At 38.4% G+C, this 22,377-nt stretch overlaps 1 protein-coding gene and 1 long non-coding RNA gene across 3 annotated transcripts in view; one reads left to right on the top strand and one right to left on the bottom strand.

The window, feature by feature from the left end:
- Positions 1-22,377, top strand: part of LOC128077449 (uncharacterized) — a 49,493-nt gene that overhangs the window by 11,177 nt on the left and 15,939 nt on the right. The window lies entirely within an intron of this gene.
- The window catches only part of BLNK (B cell linker), a 93,101-nt gene that overhangs the window by 66,317 nt on the left and 4,407 nt on the right, over positions 1-22,377 (bottom strand). For both annotated transcript variants that reach the window (XM_052676606.1, XM_052676607.1), the window contains exon 2: positions 21,948-22,010. In XM_052676606.1, coding sequence (XP_052532566.1) covers positions 21,948-22,010 — 63 coding nt within the window. The remainder of the gene's footprint in view (positions 1-21,947; positions 22,011-22,377) is intronic.

The following is a 22,377-nucleotide window of genomic DNA, read 5'->3' as shown; positions in this document are numbered from 1 at the left end:
TGGAAGGGACCTCCAGAGATCATCGAGTCCAACCCCCTGCCAAAGCAGGTTCCCTACACCAGGTTGCACAGGTCGGCATCCAGGCAGGTCTTGAACATCTCCAGAGAAGGAGACTCCACCACCCCCCTGGGCAGCCTGTTCCAGTGCTCCGTCACCTCACTGTAAAGAAGTTCTTGTGCACATTCGTGAGGAACTTCCTCTGCTGCAGTTTCCAGCCGTTTCCCCTTGTCCTGTCTCCACTCACCACTGAAAACAGTCTGGCCTCGCCATTCTGCCCCCCACACCCTAGATACTTATAGACCTGGATCAGGTCCCCTCTCAGTCTCCTTTTCTCAAGGCTGAACAGACCCAGTTCACTCAGCCTTTCCTCATAGGAGAGATGCTCCAGGCCCTTCACCATCTTTGTGGCCCTCTGCTGGTCTCTTTCCAAGAGATCCCTGTCTTTTTTTGTACTGGGGTGCCCAGAACTGGACACAGTACTCCAGATGAGGTCTTACCAGGGCAGAGTAGAGGGGGAGGATCACCTCCTTCGACCTGCTGGACACGCTCTTTTTAATGCACCCCAGAATGCCATTGGCCTTTTTGGCCACAAGGGCACACTGCTGGCTCATGGCCAACCTGTCATCCACCAGGACACCCAGGTCCCTTTCCGCTGAGCTCCCCTCCAGCAGGTCATCCCCCAACCTGTACTGGTGCATGGAATTATTCCTCCCCAGATGCAAGACTCTACACTTGCTTTTGTTAAACCTCATCTGGTTTTTTTCTGCCCAGCTTTTTGTGGTACGTAACTCCTTTAGTTCCTCATTGTGTTTTCTTTTTAAATTCATGTTAGAGAGCAATTTAGAAAGCATATAAAAGTAGTTCTTTTCAAATGAAGTACTGATTTCCCATTTTCTGTTGGCTCTCTTTCATCTGACATCAACTTGCATAGCAGGTCACTTAGTTATCTCAGTAGATAGGAGTAACCAAAACTCTTAGCTTGCAAATCAAGCCAACCAGCTTTGTTCACTAGATAATATCGTGGAAGAGGAGAAATGCTGCCGTGATGCGGATGTTTCAGGTGTGCCTCTCGTCTACTTGCAGAGGCATGTCTTGGATGTAAGCCTGCTGCAACTATTTGCCAGTGTGGGTGCGCAGCAAACAGAAGCTTTGAGTCAAAGAAGAGAATGAAAACTTCTGCGCGATCCAGAGCTGCGGAGCTGTAAGAAGGTTCAATGTTTTTTTTTTTTGTTTGGAAAATTTTAAGTAGACTTGTGCATAATAAAACCGAACATCACTTGGGAGCCTTGCCTGCCCAAGCAGCGCACAACCTAAGGAGCGCGTGCTCCCTCTAGTTGTTGGAAGTAGAAAAACCTTCTGCTCTCTGAGGAAGGCTTCTGTAAAGCACGAAAGTGGCTGTTGGGTCGTAGAACTTGATGTAGATTTGACTATTTCCTTGGTGATATATATATTTTTTTTCCGTGCTTTCACAGTTCTTAAATGAGACCGTGCAAGGGGTATTTTAAATAGAGGCATTGCTTCAAAAAGGCTTTTGGAAGGTTGTTGATGGAGTTGTCTGTGTGATACATTCGTTTCCACTATATTTTTGAACTTCACTGATGTGCATTTCTTTTCCCTTCCTTACTTCTCAGCCCCTCCTTGTAGATATGTGCCCGTGTAAGATGAATATGGATGCATTTGCAAATAATGCCTTAAACAATCCAGGAAAACCCTGTAGGTTAGTAGGACTCCGAAAAGGTCATTTCTTATATGAACTAGGATGAAGGGGATTCTATTGGCTTTGTGAAACGAACAAAAAAATCCCCATCCATGTGGACAAATGAGCTGCCAATATCTGTGCAATAAAGCTGTATGGAAGGTGCCAGACTTGTCATTAAATTCCAGAAGGGCTGAGTTACATTCTGTAACATTACTAGTTCTGGGCATTGATCCTTCCAGAGAACCTTGGCATAAAATGAGGTGGCTTCACTGTGTGTATATCATATTTGAATATGATATACTGTAATAAATGTGAATTCCTTCTAATTTTCTTCATTTTTGGGGTGGGAAGAATACAGGCCCAGATTTATTTGCTGTAATTCAATTTCATGCTGTTACAGTAAAATAAAAGCACAGTATTTTATAAAGGCTCTATGTTCAATATGAAGAACTTCTTTATGTCAAAGCTTGTTTATACTACCATTTGGTATAATGAAGACCTGACAGAAGCCAGGATTAGGAGGGATTTGGTCATTGTCTCTCAGAAGTGAGAAATTGTAGCTGCTCAAATTTGGAGTATAAATGTAAGTGATCCACATTCAGGCAGTCAACGAAAGTAAAAATCTGAACAGCCATAGAACTGCAATAAGGAATGCTAATGATATCCCTTATTAACTGGCATAAAAGATGATCTGTAAGTGACCAGAGGAGATGCAGCTTTTCTTAGTAGAGACGTTTTATAGCATAAGATCTCAGTCCTGTCCTCTAGAAACACAATCTAAAGCTATAGAATTCTACCAGAGAGTTCTGGCAGAATCTGTCAGGGTTCTTCAAACTGAGTAAATCATGGGACAAATGTATAATGTAAACGTGTATATATATATATACTCCTTAAATTAAACCATGAAACACAGGGAAAAGAGCAGAAGGGGAGGGTAGCACATAAGAGGTGGAATCCTGAAAATTAAAGCTCCATCCAAAGAGAATGCTGTGTAATGAAATGTTTCTACTGTGACAATAGAAGACAATTGTAGAATTACTATTCCAAATGTATTTGTCCATTTTAAAGTATGTAAAGCTGACATCTAGTGGTAGCAGAAGCACTTTGTGAGCAAAGTGACTTTATAAACACACCAGTTTGTGTAGCATCCTAACAAGTTGAGACTTTTGTAAGGAACTGCAATTTCAGTAGGCACTTCTTTGGTCTACTTATAGGTGATACCTGTTGTCTTGTTGTTTTAAGTGAAATATTACTAAAAGAGAAGTGTTGTCATCCTGGTAAATGGTTTCATTAAGAGAAGAGGGTTGGAAGGGATGTTAGGATTAATATTCCCATCCAAAAAGCTGAGGAGGAGAGTTAAAGAACCTTAGCAGGGTCACTGATGGACACTGTTTGGCAGTTCCCAATTTTAGACTACTTATGAACAGAAGTCAGTCCTCAGAGTTGTGGTGTTAGAGGCATAGGCTTTTCTGGGAGGAGAATCAGGATGTCATGGTGAAGTGTCAGGTCTCACATGAGTTCAGGCAAGATGCAAGGGGTCTGAATCAAGAGAGCAGGTGGGCACTTGCTTCTGTCATTCCTACTGAAGATAAAAATGTTCATATGCTGAAGTATGTGCTTAAGTGATTTTTTTTTTTTCTGAACCATAGCTGATAACCTTATTTGTCATACATATTACTCAAACAGCATTTGTATTTTGTACATTTCTTGCTAAAACTCTGTATGGTCCCCATCCCAATGGAGCTTTAATTTATTTTTGCCTCCTTTGCTATTGTATGTACAACAGATAAAGGACTAATAAACATTAAAAAAAAAAAAAGAACAAAATGATGCAAAAATGAAATATTAAATACTTTAAATCTGTGCTTCAGATGCCATCTCTAGGACTAAGGGATACAATTTAAATTGAGCATTTTCTATTCAAGTCTGTCTAAAACAAGATATCAGGAGTATGCTCAGTGAAGTCAAGCACAAATCTGAAGGAAAGGAAACGTTTTTCAGTGGAAGCATATTTAGAAGAGGGCGGAAATAAGTGAAAAATAATTTATTTTTCCAGGGTTGACAGCTTACGGCAAGAACTGTTCAGTGTTTTTTGCTTTAAATCTGTATTTTATGTTATTTTCAATCCATAATTTTCGTAAGTATCTGAGGGGTGGGTGGGAGTGTAGAGGTGGGGGTGAGAGTGTATGTGTATATACATAACAGCATAATTCCAATGAAACAGATCTGTGCAGTTTCAAGTGAATCATGACAGGCTGCCTACATCATTTCGCCTCTTTTACTTTCAAAACAAAATGAATCATGTTTGTTGACAACTAATGTTGATATTCTGCAATGAAACTGAAGTCACAGATGTGGTGTAAGAAACAGCTGCTGTGATTTAGGAGAGGTGAGCCTACTGCTTGAACATAAAGCAGAGATGATCACAGAATAGCCAGGGTTGGAAGGGACCCTGCAGTGGCCACCAACCTCCACATTTAATACTAGACCAGGCTGCCCTCATAAGCCTCAAATCCTATGCCTCTGCTGCAAAACCACTCGTGCAACTGCAGGGTCCCTAGTACAAAACAGATGTTGATATAATGGAATGAGCCCTGTGGAGCACCACCAAAGTGCTTGGGGGATAGAGTACCAGTTGTGCTCTGGAGGTGTGAGGAGGTCCCTTCTAATGTAAGTTATTCCATTATTATTCTTTTGTCCCTCTTCGTAGACTGTGCAATGCCACCCTGGTAATGCTTTTGGCTTTGTCCCACTTTCATAAAAAAAGGACTTGTAGCTGTGAGATGCCAGGCAGCGCAACTTGTCTTTCCCATGTTTCTAGATATGCTTTGATGATCAGCAGTCCTGTTAGTAAGAGAGCTGCTCAGTAAGGACAAGGTTAGTTAAGTCATGCCAGCCAGAGCTGAGTGATGTGCTTATCTATCCCAATAGCTAATCCTGTACAGGCGCTTAACAGTGCTGATGTGCTTCTGACCTTTCAAGTCTGCATGTGGAAGAGGTTGCAATAAAATGAGACTGCCTGCGATGTGTGGATTTCTCATATTTTTACAGTCATGCACTGCTAAATGGTTAAGAAAATTAAGTGAGGTTTTAGTGTTTGAAAAGAGAAACGAAATCCCACAAATGGAGAATACTGCTATCACTTCAAGAATTTCAGGCTCAGAAAAAGCCTGCAGAGTCTGGTGCTAATGTGGACTGTAAGATTAGGAAATCTGATTTTTATATACTTATATTCAGAGAATTCAGATGAGCCAGACTTCTAGCAAAATCATTTAACTCTGAAGATACTATATCAATTAAAATAAACTGTTTTGCAGGACTCAATTTCATCAATGATTAAGAATGTAGGAAAAAAAATGGCATCTTGTAGGGAGCTGTTAACTTCTCTTAATAATCTTCCCTTCATCAAGATCAGGCAACATATGAGGCCAGTTGCTGCCTGTGGCTGCTGAGCTCCTTTCCAATATCTGCATATAAATATGACTTGTGTTACATGTTGCCCATTTGCACTGTTGTGAAATCTGGCCTGCCTTGTGTTATTTTTTTTTAGCCCATCTTTTCCTGTTTAAATGATCTGCTTTTCTACCTGGTATTTACCGAAGTTAGCAAGCTCTTCTCCCATTACTGGTCTGCCAGTCTGCAGCTGAGACGATGGCAGTTTTTCCAGGAGACTCCTCATCTCCAGCAGTCACTCTCCCCTAGATAACCTGCACAAGTCTCTTAATTGTTTCATATCCCAAAACAAGTCTGATATGCAGTCCTTTTGATGCTTCATTCCTGACATCAACAAGCTGCTGCTGGGAGGGGAAGCCACAAGAGACAGCAGTACATCCCATTGATTGTGGCTACCAGAAGGCCCAGTCCTGCTTCTTTCCTTCTGTCTCAACTTCTGGCTCAGTGGTACATCTTCCACCCTGTGCTGGCTCTGGTGTTTTTCTGACCACTTTGGGTCTTTAGTCAGCTGCAAGTTGAACAAAGGAGTTGGCCTGAAAGCATCTGGCTGGAAAGAGGTGAGAAGGGAAATAAGAAACTGTCATTGGGAAGACCAGTACTGTGACTACTGGCACAGTACCTTCAGCTATCTTGGTTTCTTTGAAATCAGGCACTGAAGCTGTGTTCTCAGTCACCATGAACCTCTTGGAGAAGTTCTGGACGCTGCTTCCTCTATTTCCCCCATGCTGTCACCAGCAGTTGTGTGATAAACTGAATTGGGGAAGTAATGCGGCTGAAAACTAATCCTACAGGAAAAGTTGTCCTCTTGGGTGTGGGGAAACATAGGAAAGGTGGAACAGGAAGCATTGCTCTGTAACCAATTGCAAAGCTGTTGCTTCAATTAATCTAATTTTGCTTACTGAGGAAATGAAGGAAGATGAGCTGAACTGGGTGTGGTGGTGACACTTTTCAGCATCTCAATATTCATCTTAAAAAAAGGAAATGTGCTATTCTGAAAAGATTGCAGAAGCTCAGTGGAAAGTGCTCTGTGCACTGCACTATGAAACGAGATCTCTCTCTGGGATTAAGAGCTTCCATCATGCTCTCATGAGGGAGACTGAAAATGACAACAGGAAATAGCACAGCAGAAATCAATTCTCAGGTCACTGATAAGTGAGATTGGCAAGGACCCTAGTTACTAGGGAAAGTTAAGTCATAATCCTACTTAAAGGCTGCTGTACGGGACAAATAACTGATTGTGGAGACTGCACAGCTCTCTTGGCCAGTTAGAGGCAATAGAATCAATCCTGGAGAATCCAGAAAGTGGGGGGAGCTTTGAGCCTTCAATTTGCCCCTCCTGGCCAAGGGCCTGGGAACTGAGCAGAAGTGCTCCCAGCTGACATTGTCTGCAAGAGCAGCTTCCTTCTGCTTTCCTACATCTGGACACAAGTAATAATTATTGCAAGAAGTGCTGGGAAATAACTGAGCCTGAAAAGACTCTACAGAAAACGTGGGACTCATCTCACCACTCAGAGTAAATGCAGTAGAGGCAGTCAGCAATCTTAAAACTGCAACAGCAAGCATGAAAGCAAAACATTTGCATGAGAATAGCCTTGAAAGATCAAGAAAGACCATATGCATAGTTGTAAGCACAGTAAGTTTGATCAAGAGAACCAGAAGTAGCTAATCTTAATGTTAAAAATAAATGCTCTTTCTCAATTGGAAACTGAACAGTGACTTTGTATGTATCTGGCAGCTGAAAATATTCCCTTAGCTTGTGCCCTCTTCTTTGAATTGAGCTAACAATTTCACGTGTTCACTTGCAAATCTAGGGGGCTTTTTAGCTTTGAGCATGCATCCCTAGGTAGTAGGATAGATTTGTTGTATCTCCTTTGATGGTATCTTACATTCTGAATGTAGTGTTTCAGTTCCACTGTTTAGCTTCATTTTAATAATCACAGTGATCATAGATATGTGGTATAAATAGTCTTCAATTCATACACTCATAAAAATGTTGTATAGGTATCTTGAAAAATAACAGCTCACTTTCTCCAGTCTTGTTGCCTCAGTCACTGTAAGTAGCTTTACAAATAGAGCATAATTACTGTGTCCATTAGCAAGATCATGACTGCTGTGTATCAGCAGTAGGTAGAAAAACTTTGTAAAAAGATAGACTTTAAGGTTGTGGAACCTCATTGCAAGTTTGAGAAGGAACACCATATACAGTTGTGATAATGTAGGTGAACAGCAGTATTACACTGTAATTTTCATAAGAGGATCCACTGATAGTATGCAAGATTTACATACCAGGCCTAGGCTGCTAAAATTACTCAGCCTGCAATTTTGAGCAGACCAGCTGGCAATACTTCTTGCTTTGTGTGGTACTAGTTCAAACTGAAAAAGCTATTTCTGCCACTGGAAAAAGATGTGTATAGGTGTCTTCAGTCAAAGTGTGAATCTTCTCTGTATTGGATGACAGCATGGGAAATGTAGATATGGACTTCTAAGGGGAGTGTGCTTGTTGGAAGACATGTCTATTGTGGAGCAGCAACCCCTTTCCTGATCTGTGATAATGTGCTGAGTGCTTTTTAGTGAGTTATGACTGTCATCTGTTGGAGCCTGCTATGGCCATCTCTTGAAAGGGCAAAGCTAAAGATGAATAATGCAGTATTAACCCATGCTTACCACTGAGCTATGGAAACTTTCTTGAAGTACTTGGCTACAAAGGGGTTAAGGACTTTGATGCAAGTGTCACCTTTATTTTTTCCTAGTGTGGAAGTCTGAAAGGCAGCTTGTAAATATAACACTCCCCTACACGTTGCATCCCTGCTGACTTTCTGTAATGTCATTAGATGTGTTAGTGTACTTCAGTGGTTTAATTAAAATCTTTTCTGGTCCAATGCAATAAACAGTGTCTTATGTCAGTGTACCATGTCTGATGCTAATGATGCTTCTGGATGATGAATTGTTGTGGGGACAGCTACAAAGGTGAAGAGTAACTGAATTTGAGAGTTTGATATATATATATATATATATATATATTTTTTTTTTTTGATATTATGAACTGGACAGATAATGCCAGTTAGAAGCAAGGGAGAAAGTACTTTGAAAGTTTCTCATTTCTTCTGTTGTTATGCGGAAATTTAACATCCTACATCACAGGCAAATGGATAAGTATACCTATTTGGTATGTGTTAAACTATTGCATTTCAGAAGAAAAAAAAATGAGATCTGGTTTTGGGTTCAGGACATGTTAGGATAAACAAAGTTCCGTGTATGTTTGTGTATAGATTTTTTCTTGACAGAATAAACATACTATCTGTGTCTTCTCTACTTCCACACTGCTGCTTGATCTTAATACACAAACTTTATTTACTTATTGAAATCCTGGGCTGCCCAGAATATGCCTCTTCCTTCTCCCTCACAACACTGTGAATCTTCAAAGATGTGAATACCAATCTTTTCTCTTTGACACTTCATGTCAGACAATGAGGGTCATATCTACGCCTGTAGTTTTCAAAGTTAATAAGTATTTGAAATATGTGATTCTACTCTGTTCCGCACTGATTATATGACATTAGATGCTGTTTGGGAATGAATAGAAAACATACTTTTGTTTCTTTCTTGAAGTGACCTATTTGTGGACTGAATGATTTAACAAGTTATAAAAATGATGCCAAATACTGAAACTACTGTTCTAATGAATGTCCTTTAGAGACAAAAGTAATCCAACAACTTATTTCTACCCATTTAAAACAATTATTCTATTGACTAACTGGCCAAGTTACAGTGGTTAGGAACTGTGGTTTTTGCAGTGAAAGAAATGGGATACTTATGTAAAATTTATAAAAATATATTCTTTATAGGGCAGTGACCCAACATTTAAATTTTAGTCAGATTACCATCTGACCTTTTGAAGCAGTATACGTTTAAATCAATTTTGTGCAGAATTGGATGTGGGAGTAGAAAGGAAAAGAAGCATGTTTTCTTTGTGAAAAGTTGAGTTTTGACAACTACTGCAAGTTTTGGAATGTTAAAAGACAAACCAGCTGAGACGCATTAATGGACAAAGAACAAGAGTAGAGGTCAAAGCTGTGCATGCAAATGCATTTTCACATCTGAGCAGTTTCTAAGATTCACACAGCTTCAAAAATAAACTCATTCCAGGAGTAAGATGCACATATTTGTAACCCATTCTATAATTCTGTCATTATGACAGTATTTGAAAACAAGTGGTGGTTTTTATGCTGGGACAAAATAGACTGGTTATAAGCACATCTTAAATTAGTCTCCCAGGGGTATTCTATATGTGAGTGACTGCTTTGTAGGAAAAAGTTGTCACTGGTTGACACTGCTATTCCTTTCTCACCCCTCTACTGCTGACTAATATTGAAATTTAACTTAGAGAGAATTTTTACTTGTGCGCCACTTAAAAATTTTAATTGGGATTTTAGGACATCTTACAGTGCAGAGTAACTGTCATATGCTATTGTCAACATGCAAAAGCAAACTAGAAATTGTATGAACATTGGGCTCTAGCACAAAAAAATCATGCTGTGTACTGAATGATCTCCAGAGGCACTAATGGACAGTGATTATGTATTATGTATTAGTTATTAGATGTTAGAAAATAATACAGTGTAGTATTAAAAGACTTGCTATTAAGTCTTGTAGCAATGTGAATCCAAGGTACACAAGGAAAAACAAACAAACAAAAAAAACCAAAACAAAATACCACCTAATTGGATAAAAATGGTTGATCTTGATTACATGAGTTTTCTTCATGCTTCAATAAATATTACAAACACCAACGATCAGCATGACTTTTCACATTAAATTTGGTATCTATAAATACTAGCGATGATGCTGTTGAAAAGCTGTTTTTTTTTTTTTAATAGGAAAATAAACCGATCACAGAATGACTGTTGTTATATCTGTATTTTACATTCGCTTTTTTTTCTCAGTATTGTTGATGGGGAACAAACTTGTTTTAAACTTCAGGCAGGTAGGCTTAATCAAAATCCATTTACAAATGACTCCTTATAAAGTATTAAAATCAACAGTGGTGACCCTTCCACCTAAAGCTGAACAGCAGTATTATTTTTCTACTAAAAATAAAATTAGTGTTATATAAAAAACTCAATAGATACAAAACCATGTTTGAGAAATTCTTACCCTCAGAACTATATTCTGTACTGATTTGTGAAAATACAGCTATTGTCTGTAAATGACAGTCTATATCCATTTTATCTGTGCTGCCAAAATTAACAAGGGCCTTCAATGGCCTGATTGAGGTTTCCAATTCCTTGCATTCCTGAACATCTTCAGAGTATAATCATGAATAAACTTGAAGACCGAACAGAAAATGTAACTCCATGCTATAATGTTTAAGAACACCTAACTGGACAGGGAAAAAGGAGTGATAACACCATAGATAATGCGTGGCACAGGTTTAACAAAGATTAAAAGTTTGTTGGCAGAGGGCGTTCATTTAGGAAATGCATGTGTTGTGACCATTTATAACTGATGGCTTTTTGAGTTATACCTTTATGCTAACAGATCTTTATTTACTTTTCTTCCTGTTGCCTCCTTGGAATTCAATGTTATGCTTCCACAGATATTTTTCAGATACTCTGTGTACCACCCAGGCTGAAATAAGCAGCTAGGTTTTTTATTTATTTTATTTTTTATTTTTTAAGAGCAGTGAAGAGCCTTGCTCTCTTGCAACATAGTGCTGGTACATACAGATGTTCTCTAATCTGCTTTTTATATGCTAGCCAGAAAATGTAATGCTTAAATGAAGTGTTGTTTTTTCCTTCTTCATAGGAGACTAGGGGCTTGGGGCAAGCACTATTCCTTGCATAGCACTGAAAGGGTAGCAGAGTTTGTCAGCTAAGAATATCAAATACACACTTGTAAACTACTGTCTGTTTTTTATTAGTTTCAAAAAATACAATCACATTCAAGTGGTTAAACACAGTGGATGTTTTAGTACATCAAGACTTTTAAGTAAGTTTAGTGCAAAATCAAGTGTTTATGCATTATTCAGAGCCATGCTATGACAAGGCAGGGCATATGAAGGCTGTTAGTACTTTTAATAGCAATTAATCTTATGCATTTCAATGACAATGTCACAAGGGAAGCAGGCAATGACATGTTTTAAAAAATGTAGATTGTATCCAAGTAGCAAGGGGCAAAATGTTAAGCCAAAAAGCCTAGTCACACAGGAACTGGGAAGAAAGTTAAAAGGAAAGCACAGAAACAAAATGAGTGTTCTACAGTATGCCTCATGGTTACTAACAGTATCTCCCTAAATGGTGAGAATTTCTGTGCCAATTTTAAAAGTTTCTTTGAATGCAAATTGAAATACTGAATTGAGTAGTACCTACAGGAAATCAAGATACCCTACCTTATCAGAAGTTATGCATTTGCCACAGTAATGTGAATTTTGCAAAGATTTTACTCTTCAGTATTCTGGATGCCTAAAATGCATAGAACAACTGGAATTCTTCTAAGTACCAGATCTGTGGGTACTCAGGGAGTTCTAATTTATTTCCAGCACAGCTCTTCCTGAGCACCAGTGTGTGATGAGGCTTTTCAGCAGTGCAGCTGGAACTTAGAGCCAGATTCCCTACTATTGAAGTCTGTGATTTGACCCTGATTTGACACTGGGAATAGTCACTAGTGAAAGAGATCTCTGCAATTGTATTTGTATGCTTTTTATAAAGTGGGAAAATTCTGCGGATTCTTAGATATGGGAAGAGAGATAAATATCTTAAGTGTCCAATGAACCATCCTAGGAATGGTTGCAAGCTTTTGTTGCTTGGAATAGTATGTCAGTAACTGACAGGCTATGCAAGCCATTTCTTCATGCTGATTTTAAATAAAGACAGCATCACTTTGAAAATTATCAGTCACTGTATTTTCTCTCTTTTTCCTAGCATCATTCTTATTCAGAGCAAAGGGTATAATGCACAAAAAAATGGGGTAGTTCCATTTTACAAATGAGAACTTTTACAAAGCTTTGCAAATTGGTCTTTATTTTTCTTGTTTCTAAACTTGCACTGAAGACTGCATGGATTTCATTTTAGCTGTGTTACACCCTTTTAAAAGAGCCATAAAATTTCAGATGGCATTAGTGAAATATGTTCAGATTATTGTGGGTTACATCCTCCTCCTAGGCTGTGAGCATATCTGCATGAAAACTACCTGCAGAATGATGCTGGTGTAACTATCCTTCTATCACATCCTCTGGATATCTTGTTGGTAACAACTGCGCTTATGTTGAGTTTGTAACTTTGTAGCAGTAGATAGCATCCAGACAGGTTTGGATGGTGCTTCAACAAAAATGCATTTCTTTGCTCTTCTGGGAAATTAAATTTGTGTCTTTTATTATTATTATTATTTCTTTATTGACATATTTCTGCAGCTGAGACTCCAATTTTTTCTCCTTTGATTCCGTAGGAATATGAGCTCAATGTAACTCCCTGGAAAAACTTTGTTGTTTTGGGGCTAGTATCACTTACCAGCCCAAGTTGCATGGCAATGTTTGGGGCCTTTGCATCTGCCCTGTTTGGAACAGCAACTCATGTTAAAGCTTCTGTGTAAACTAAATAGTGTAGCATAGAAATCTTCTATACTGATTACTATATGTGATGCATGCAGAAAAGTCCTCTTTCTGAACCCAATGGAAATTAATAATTTACATCTTCAGAGTCTTCCTACTCTGACCCCAAGGATTCCCATTCTATCTGCTTCTCTCGGGATATCTTGGTTTTTGGTTGAATCATATATATCGGGCTTTTCAAACCAGAAAAGAGCCATAAGAGTGGCCCAGTCTTAGAAAAACTCCTTCACAACATTATTATTATTATTTTAAACCGTGTTAATGCTTCCTCAAAGGAGTAAAAAAAAGAAAAAAGAAAAAAAAAAAAACAACCAAAAAAAATAAAAAAAAAAACCTCAGGATTAGTCCTAGCTGCAGAAGCCTCCAGAAATACCTTCCAGGCTGAGTACTACAGACCCACAATCCCAGTAATACCTAATGAACTCCTGGTTCAGCTGGGTTGATGTCGCTTCTACTTTGATTGCTGCTCAATTTCTTTTCATTTTCATGATGCCAAGAAACTAGGGTTACAAGTTTAGCTGCCTCCGTGAGATCCACTGTTCTCTCTGCGGCTCTTCCATTACAGGATTACTAAATACTCAGCATTTTTTATTCTTAAAGTTCTTTCTAGGGAAACTGTCCAGTTGAAAGTTTAATTTTTCCAATTTATTATGATGTCTAATAAAAAATCTTTGAAAAAGAAATTGGACCCAGAAATGAACACAAGTTCCTTGCAGTTTCTCTAACTGTATGAAATCTCACGTATATCTTTAATATAGATGTAAGAACAGTAAAATCATCTGGTCTAAAGCTTTCCCTTTCTGCAGATACCTCAGTGACCCATGGGTTTATTTTCAGCTTTGTCTTCAGTGCTCTTGCTCCTACAGTTTTTGATATAACACCCTTTCATAGCGGCAGTGTTGATAAAATTGCTGTAGATATGAGCAAAAGAGAATTTTCTGAAAATCTGTAATCTTTTTGTCATTTGGGGTTGATAGGAAGCACTATTTTCTGAAGGAAATGCTACTGCAAGTTGATGGATACTCTTCCCTTCAATTAGTTCAGGTCTCTCACTCTTCTGTAAAACCCATCTTTTTACCTTTTAAATGCCAAGTTCTCCGGCAAAACTTCAGTTGTTGAGCTTTTTCTTCCACTCTTGGCAAGAAATGTGGAGTAACCATTTTATAACCTTGGCCTTATCTAAATCTGTATCTTTGGGAAATTCTTACCAACTGTTTCACCTTAGTTCCTTGTTAGAGAAACAAAATGCTACTTCCTCTAGCATTCTAGCAAGCTGCAGTCAGCCAATACTTTCCAGCTGCTATGTGACCTGAGTGACATTCAGTCAAGCGGACATGAAACTATATAAAATTGTTCAGTAGTTGAGCAGTGCTAAGGGCTCATCTATCAGTAGGTAATGACAAGTCTGTATAAAGGTTTAAATGCTGTCAATAAGAAAAGTATTGAGATTTGCTGTCTTCTCTGCTTAAGTGACTTTGCTGACCTCTTGTGGGACTTACTCACTGAAAACTATAATTAATTCGTTTAATAATCTTTCTGTAACTTACAATGTGCCTCTGCCAACTGATGTATGTTTTGCAAGATCAGAGTCTCGAACAGAAGTAAAGAAAAATGGAACCTGTCATTTTAGTGTCTGTTTCCCACATTCATCTGTTTCTTCAAGCATAAAATAGAGAGAAGAGAATTAGGAATTTATAGCCCTCTACAGGGAACTGCTAATAGAAAGTAGAAGTACTGAAATGATTAGCAGCTGGTATTTGACAAGATGAGTGATTATAGTTTCTGGACAGATTTTTAAAAATGACTAATGATTTCAGGCATTAGTATTAAGTTCCAACATGCAAGCATTATAAAAACAACAAACAAACAAAAAAAAACCCTCCCAATCTGCAGGAAGGCAGCAGCACAAAAACACCCAAAATGAAGGTTCTTCAAATCACGAATGATCTCTAAAGGCAATTTCCTAAGATGTTCTATTGTCTGAAGAGGTGCATTTGTATAACTGGGATATTTGAATAAACTAGAAATGGGAAGTTCAAAACTGGAAATATTGAGACTGTTTGGAGTTTTTCAGTTGTCTAGTTCAGAGCTTATGAAGTCAGTATTGGAAACATTGTGACACAATAGCTTAAAATTTCCATAACTTCTCACATTCCTTATGTTCCTTGAATTTGAAAGGTCCGCAAGACTTGAAGGATATTTTTAATAATGTTTAAAATTATCAGTTAACCTTAAGAACAAAGAGTTCTATATCAAAAGATATTCCTTTAATCCATATTTAATATAATTATGAATAATCTGACATTTAGAATTTGATTGGGTTGTTGTGTGCCAGAGCATAAAAACTAGAAAGTAGAGAAGCACTTCTCATCATTTGCAGCCACTGCATAAAACAAACAAATTTATGCTCAAATCACTTTTGGCAGCAGCATTTGGAATATGAATAGAAATATGGTTCTGTCAAAGGAAAAAGTAGGGAGCCTGCCCTGAATTGAATATGTTCACACTGACTCAGGATTTTTACTACAGGATTGCATTGATAGGTCATGGCATTAGACAGTTTTATACACTTGTTTTCTTTACTAACGCTCCCTTAATGTACTCTCAAATTAAAGAATTGATAGCTCGTATTCTTAATAACTTAAATTAACTTGTGTGTTCTTATGTCTTTTTTGACATGAAGGAATATGAATAAATATTGTCCTTGTACATTATTACCTAATGGGATGACTGATAGGCAGCAGAAGTGATGGACTGTAAAATATCTCCCTTTTTGGCCCTTATCTTAAGATCTCTAAGGTCACTCTTACTCTCTATTTATTTATTTATTTATTTATTTATTTTTACATTTAGCCCCTGTCTGTGCTTTGCTCCTATTATTTTCCTCAGCTTGAAATGATGTAAGAACTTGTGACTCTGCTTTTAGACAGTTTCCTATTTGGTTAGAAGCAGCTAAAAGCTGACCCCATACCTCTCCCCTTGCTTGGAGTAGAGGATGCTCAGAGTGACCCAGAAAGCTGCTGCTATTCATCCTGCTCTTATAGGTAGCCCCACTGCAGCTGTCTGCAAGAATGGCTGAGGGGCAAAGACAATGCTCCTCTGCTCTCTGTTGCGCTCTTTGCCCTCAGTTTTAATGCTTTCCATCCATTTCCCTGGAGGAGAAACTATTTTCAGTTTCCATCTACCCTGAGAAACTTTAATTTCAAACAGCTTTAAGTGTTTTCCAAATCCTCAAGGCACTTGATATAGGGAAAGATGCCAAGATTGCTTGTCTTAGTGCAGAAGAGTTCAAGCTCTGAAGGTGCCTGGCTCTGACCAGCTTCTAGGCTCTTCATTGTCTCCATGAGTCTAGAGCCTGCAGGAATAACTGAAATGAAGTTGTTTCTGAAAGTACACTTTTCATATTCAAGCTGGCTCACTTCATCTGATGGGGAACCTCTACAGCTAGGGGGATGGCAATGAGGAAAGCTCTGAGGACTGCAAATCCGTCAGCCAAGAGCAATGTCCTTTCATAAACAGGAAGTGTGGAGAAAATGAAAGGAAGAGGCTAACTTGAAGCTGACAGGAAGGAAAACATTGGATGGGTAGAAAGCATCCAAAAGAAGTCTGTGATAAGCGGAGGGTATAGGAACTCACCCTAGCAAAGTGTGATGGGGGAAGGAGAAGAAAACAGTGTCAAATGTAAGTGAATGTGAATAGGAGAAATAAACGTTAGCAGGCTAGAAATTGTGTACAGTGACAAGGAATTTAATGCAATTGTATGGCCTATGTATGTTTTGAGCTGGAAATACTCATTTTTGTACTATCACTTCCATATTGAGAACGATTGCTGACTTTTGTCAGGGGGAAGCTTGTACACTTGCTGAGGCAGGACAAGATTGCTAAGATTGCTTCTATTTGTGTGTGTGCGCATGCACAAAAATTGGGACCCCCAAAATATCAGTACTGAAGTTTTGTGTGACTATGTGAAAGCTTTTTCTGGCTTTCTGAGATGAGCAGTTTACCATTATATTATGTTATGCTGGCAATAGAATTGCAGCATTTAGCTGTCATGAGAGCACTTCTGACCAGTAGCTGCAACTTCTGTCCTCATGTTTCTCTGGACCTCACCCACAGGAGACTTTCTATTCTTGACTGACACGTGGGGAAAACACATAAAGTGTTTCTTGGTCTTTTGCAGCAGCCTTAGTAATAAATTAGCAAGTTTCTTGTTTACAGTAGGACCTGAGAAGACACTGTTTTCCTCAGGATATTTGTGGTCCAAACTTTATTTCTAAAACTGAGTATACAGGACTGTGTGTCAGATCCAGTTGAACAAAACTGGATGCAACTTGCACCTTTCCTGACAGCTAATAAACCAAACCTCAGCTTTCAGTTGCCCCCACCTTATGCTGCTGAAATACCATTCCCAGTACTGGGAAACGCCCTCTTAGATGTATCTGGAGTAGTTCAGGTCTTAAGGGACATGCAGGGTTCATGCACCAAAGGAGGAGCTGCAGACCTGCCCTTTCCTGTCTGCTGCTGCTGCACTGTGGGGATGGGAGAGCGTCCGAGTGAGACAATCCTTGCCTTTTCTCAGTAATATCTGACATAAATGAATGTGAAAGTACAGCCTCAGTGAGCTGAACCTGGCAAGATCTGGCAGTGTTTTGCACTGGCAGAGAGGCAGAAATCTCCCACAGGAAAATGCAAGTTTCCTTCTTCAAGTATTACTCAATAAAACTGCTAGTGTATTAGTGATGGAAATAGGACTGGTTTTCTCCAAGGTACTTGTGTTCCAATCATATGATCTGAATTTTGAAAAAAAAAATAGAGGAGAAATACATGGAAATTATTTAGAAAAATGGTCAGATTGATTCTATGAGAATTCCTAGCAGATTTCTGTATGCAATCTATGTAATAAAACTGACCTGTTTGTGTCCTGAAGTTCAACTCAAAATTCACTGTTTTTTATATCCTTCTCAGTCTGTCACTGGAAATTCAGACCTGAATTAAAAAACTTGAAACAAACCTACTCTCAGAAAAGAAAATCAGAGTACAGTGTAGCAAATTCAGATATTAAAAAAGCAAGAGAGAATATAATATGCTCTGTGCAATGCAGCTGTGGCTAAATGCTGATTTGCACATTGGGACAAGATTAGCATCATTCAAATGTGACTTGCATATTGAATAGCCATCACAAGCAGAGTCCTGTAGATAAAAAAGGAAAATGAAACTGTACAGTATGCTTCAGAGCTAATATACTATTGTTCCGCATTTTTAGATTTTACAGATGAGAAAAGGATGAGTTACTACTTCTAAATTTTTATAAAGCATGTGCAGTTTTTTTCATGTAGAAGATCTTCCTGATACCCAATATGTTTATAAAACAGAATGTAATATTGCTATTGAGCAATTGTTTTAACCACTCAAAGAAATACTCCAAAACACTCCCTCCCCACAACCTTGATCATATGAATGTAGGTTATTTCCGTTCTGAAACCAGCAAAAATGGATTTAAGGTATTGTGGCCAACTTGCTAAATTCTGTGTGGCTACAGTGCCTGCATGTCTTGGCTTTGAATGTCTTCAACTTCAAAAAGACATTAGTGTTGATAAACCCATTTAATTCACCGTTGAATGAACTGCTATTTGTATTTGACATGAAGTATGTGTTGTGCAAGAACCCTCCCCTCTCAGAGATTTTATGTTAGTTATATGGTTGTATGGTAAACTTAAAAGGGTGGCAAGACACAAACAGGTTGCCCAGTGAGACTGTGAATGGTCCCTCTTCAGAAGCGTGCAAGGCCAGGCTGGATGGGGCTTTGAGCAACCTGGTCTAGAGGGAAGTGTCCCTGGATATAGCAGGGGGCTTGGAATGAGATGATCTTGAAGGTCCCTTCCAACATAAACCATTCTGATTCTATGGTAATTACTTCCTGCAGCATTTCTTAAACTTTTGATAATATCCTTTCTTTGGACAAAATTTTAAATGATAGATGTCCATGCTGAAACCACACAGGAAACAGGCACATCTGATGTGCTGGTGGTTTTAACAATGGCTACCAATGGGCTTTCACTGGAGGGGAGCATTGCAGCTTTGATTTGAGCATCCCTCATGAGTGCAAAAACTTCATCTGCACAGGCTTCAATTATTGGTGCCATGGCAGGGGGGCAGGTGAGGGAATAAGGACTTGTCTAAGGCTTGTGAAGAGCTGCTAGTAGGCATTTGATTGGCTCCTGTCAAACTGTCTCCAGCCTGTGCAAGGCTCTCTGATTTGCTTTCTGCAGCAGAACACGAGGCAGAAGGTCTTTTTCAGACCATGCAAAGGTAAAGCAAAAAATTGTCCCTCTCTAAAGTGAGGAAAAGTTCACTCAGCTCACATGAGAAGTACTACAGAGTTTCTTTCTTCATCTGCTAGTCCAGAAGGAATTTTCAGTAATACCTAATAGAGCTTATAATAAAACCAGGCTACATCTAAACATCCATCTAAAGATATGTAGATGCAGCAGTGTTGTACATGCATTATAAGAGATCCACCTATCTTCACAGAGTTTCTATGCACATATACAGTGGCAAGCTAGTATTTGTTTATTATAAATTATGAGTTTGTGTAGGTAAACCTGTAACTCCTGCCTCCTGCAGACGTTATCAGGCTTGTTGAAGTTTTTTCTTCTTTTTTGTGTGTGTACATTTCTATGTAGTCTCCACCACTGACTTTTAGCTCAGTGTCCAAAGGTAATACTGGACATCTATTAAGACTCTGTGGAGTGTAGTGAAGTAAATTATATGGCACTTGGAACTGAATGATAAAGCGAGATGCAAAACCTAAGGCACTTGCCAAAGGTAAAAGAAAATATGGATAAAATAACATATGCAGGACTTCAGTATTTTGGATTTCCATCCTTCTGTTGACAAACCAGTAGATAAAGTTGAGGAATCACATTTTAAGTGGTACAGAGTAGAAACACAGATTTTTAATATATGTAATTATAGTATGTACCATACCAATCTGGTCGTGGTATTTCATGTTTTGTCAGAGAATATCGGAATTATGTGTACTTGGATTATAACACAAGCACAATTTAAGCCAGGTCAGAGAGAAACTGAACTGTGATCATAATGAAAGAACATGTGGGCAGCATCTGCCCCCACTAACAAACCTCTTTCATTTCTCTGAAAGTGTTAGGAACATCATTCTAATGTTAACAAAGCGGAGTGTGAATTCTTGGGAAGCTCTACTCCAGACACTCATTTATATGTTAGTAAGACCCAGTGTCCATGCCTTGGAGGGATGGACTGGAGTATCTTGCCAGTTGCCACAATTAATGCTGTGATGTCTCTAGAATGGTACACCCAAGATTATTTTAGCACAAAAGCAGGAGCTGGATGCAATTAGATTGTTGCTTTTGGTCTAAAGGAATGTTCCTTTTCTTAGGAACAGCTCCTTAACCAGATCTCTCAAATCTTAAATATTAATAGCTTTTTCCATCACAGAGGAAGTTATCAAAGGCGATTTGCCAAGGGGGTACATTCTAAATCAGACACCATGCAATAGAGGAGGAACTTCTCATTCCTGGAATATTTTAATTTTCTTGTAAATTATGCTAGGAGCTTGAAATGAAAGTGGGACATTTTAAAAATTATTTAACAGTTAATTTACATATTAGCTTGTGCATAGGTGAACTATACCTTGCAATTACTCATATATTGCTATAATTAATACCAAAACATAAGTTCTTGAATCTTTTTTTTAGTATTTTGTATTGAATTATTTCAAGCTTAACTTATTACAGATTTATCATGTTGACAAAGCTACTGAATAATTCAATGAAAGAATATGAAGGCTGTAGGAGTGTTACTACAGGTGCGTCCTGTCTCATTTTTTGCACAATGCCTTTGAAAACGGATGTTCTCATTGTATCACACACATTGATACGGTTTCTGCAATGCAAAATAGTGCTTAAAAATGTGTTAGAGAACACACAGTTAGAAAAGCATACTAGAAAATACTTTCATTTTAGTCATATTGCTTTTTAAAAAGTTCTCTTTCACTCATCATCACCACAGAACACCTATGGTTCCTCTTGCTTTTTTCACTTGTGCTTTATTAGTTTACCACTAATGTCTGAAAATACTTCTCACATCCTTTTTCACTGCTGCTGCACGTTGCTTCTTGGAGCAGGTAAGAAGAGACAATCCATTCAGTTTTAACCTCAGTCCTTCTCCAGCAATAGAATTTCTGTGACTACGGCATCTTTTGTAGTTTGATTTATAACATGTGAAAGACACAGAATTCAGCCTATATTGGACAGCTTTGTCAGCCTAGCATGAATTGTTAGAAAACTCTATTTTACATTGTGGCCATGAAGTATTAAAGTATACCTGCATGTACCTGAGTATCTGTGGTCAGGATAGGATTTACAGGATTTACAGGACAGGATCCTCTGTTAACACAAACAGTTTAAAAACTTCTGGTGCTTCCAGCAAACAGCTTTGTTAAGAAACAAAGCGCCAAGTAACAATTATTTCTCTTATTATTGTAACAATTATTTTTTCCTTAAAATAGGTCTTAAGGTTATTTTACTTCAAAAGCTACACAAATGCAGTTAGTGCAAAGGAATTACCCAAGGTCAAGGATTTGCTCTATTCCTCTCTATGTATTAGTTGAAATCAATAGAACCACAATCATACAAAATAAACAAAGAGAGAACCCCACACGATAACAGAGCACAACAGAAGAGGCTGTCAGAATTTTTCAGATATTCCTAGAATTCTCTATACTTCTCATGCAAAATTTGTGGAATTGTGCACTAGTAATCATGCAGGTTTTAGGAAAAGCTTGTACATAAGCAAAGGCTTTAAAATATATTTTTCTTAAAAACACCAAGAAATAACCAAACAACAAAACCCAGCAATCGTGGAAGTCATATTTCATAAGAGACATTCCTGGCTACAGTAGAACATGGGTGAATACAGAGAGAAAATGTGCTACATATCTGTGCTCTGTCTGAAGGGAAGGAAGGGGTGGCTGGGATTTACAGTGCTTCAGTCAGAGAAGTAAATCAACACACCAAAATGGGAAGCTAGAGCAATAGACAAAGAAGTGCGTATGTAGAATGAAAATGTCAGTAATTCCTGACACTGTAAGGAATACAAGACTTACATGAAATGCATTTGACTGGTACCTCTTGTAAAAGGTTTGCTTACCAAAAAATGAGATCCATCCATACCCAGTTTTTCTACGAGCACAGCAGATTCAGGCATTCCAAACTGAGGTGTAAGAAAAAGTAGAATTGAGTGTGGAACTTGAAATTTATGAAGACGCCGATTAATATTTCCATGCTCAAATACTTATGGCTGTAGAAATATTTAGTATGGATAATTAAGAATACTGGGAAGAATAATAACAATGCTTAGGAATAGGTGGTGACTTCCACGTAAGAAGAGATGAGGCATTGTATTATTAGGGAGGGAAGATTTAGGTTGGATGTCAGGGGGAAATTCTTTACAGAGAGAGTGGTGAGGTGCTGGAACAGGCTGCCTAGAGAGGTTGTGGATGTCCTGTCCCTGGAGGTGTTCAAGACCGGGTTGGATGGGACCCTGAACAGCTTGGTCTTGTATTAAATGTGGAGGTTGG

This window comes from Tympanuchus pallidicinctus, unplaced genomic scaffold (genome assembly GCF_026119805.1).
Source record: "Tympanuchus pallidicinctus isolate F22 unplaced genomic scaffold, pur_lepc_1.0 scaffold16, whole genome shotgun sequence".
Classification (NCBI taxonomy): domain Eukaryota; kingdom Metazoa; phylum Chordata; class Aves; order Galliformes; family Phasianidae; genus Tympanuchus; species Tympanuchus pallidicinctus.
This window is presented reverse-complemented; position numbering and strand designations above follow the sequence as displayed.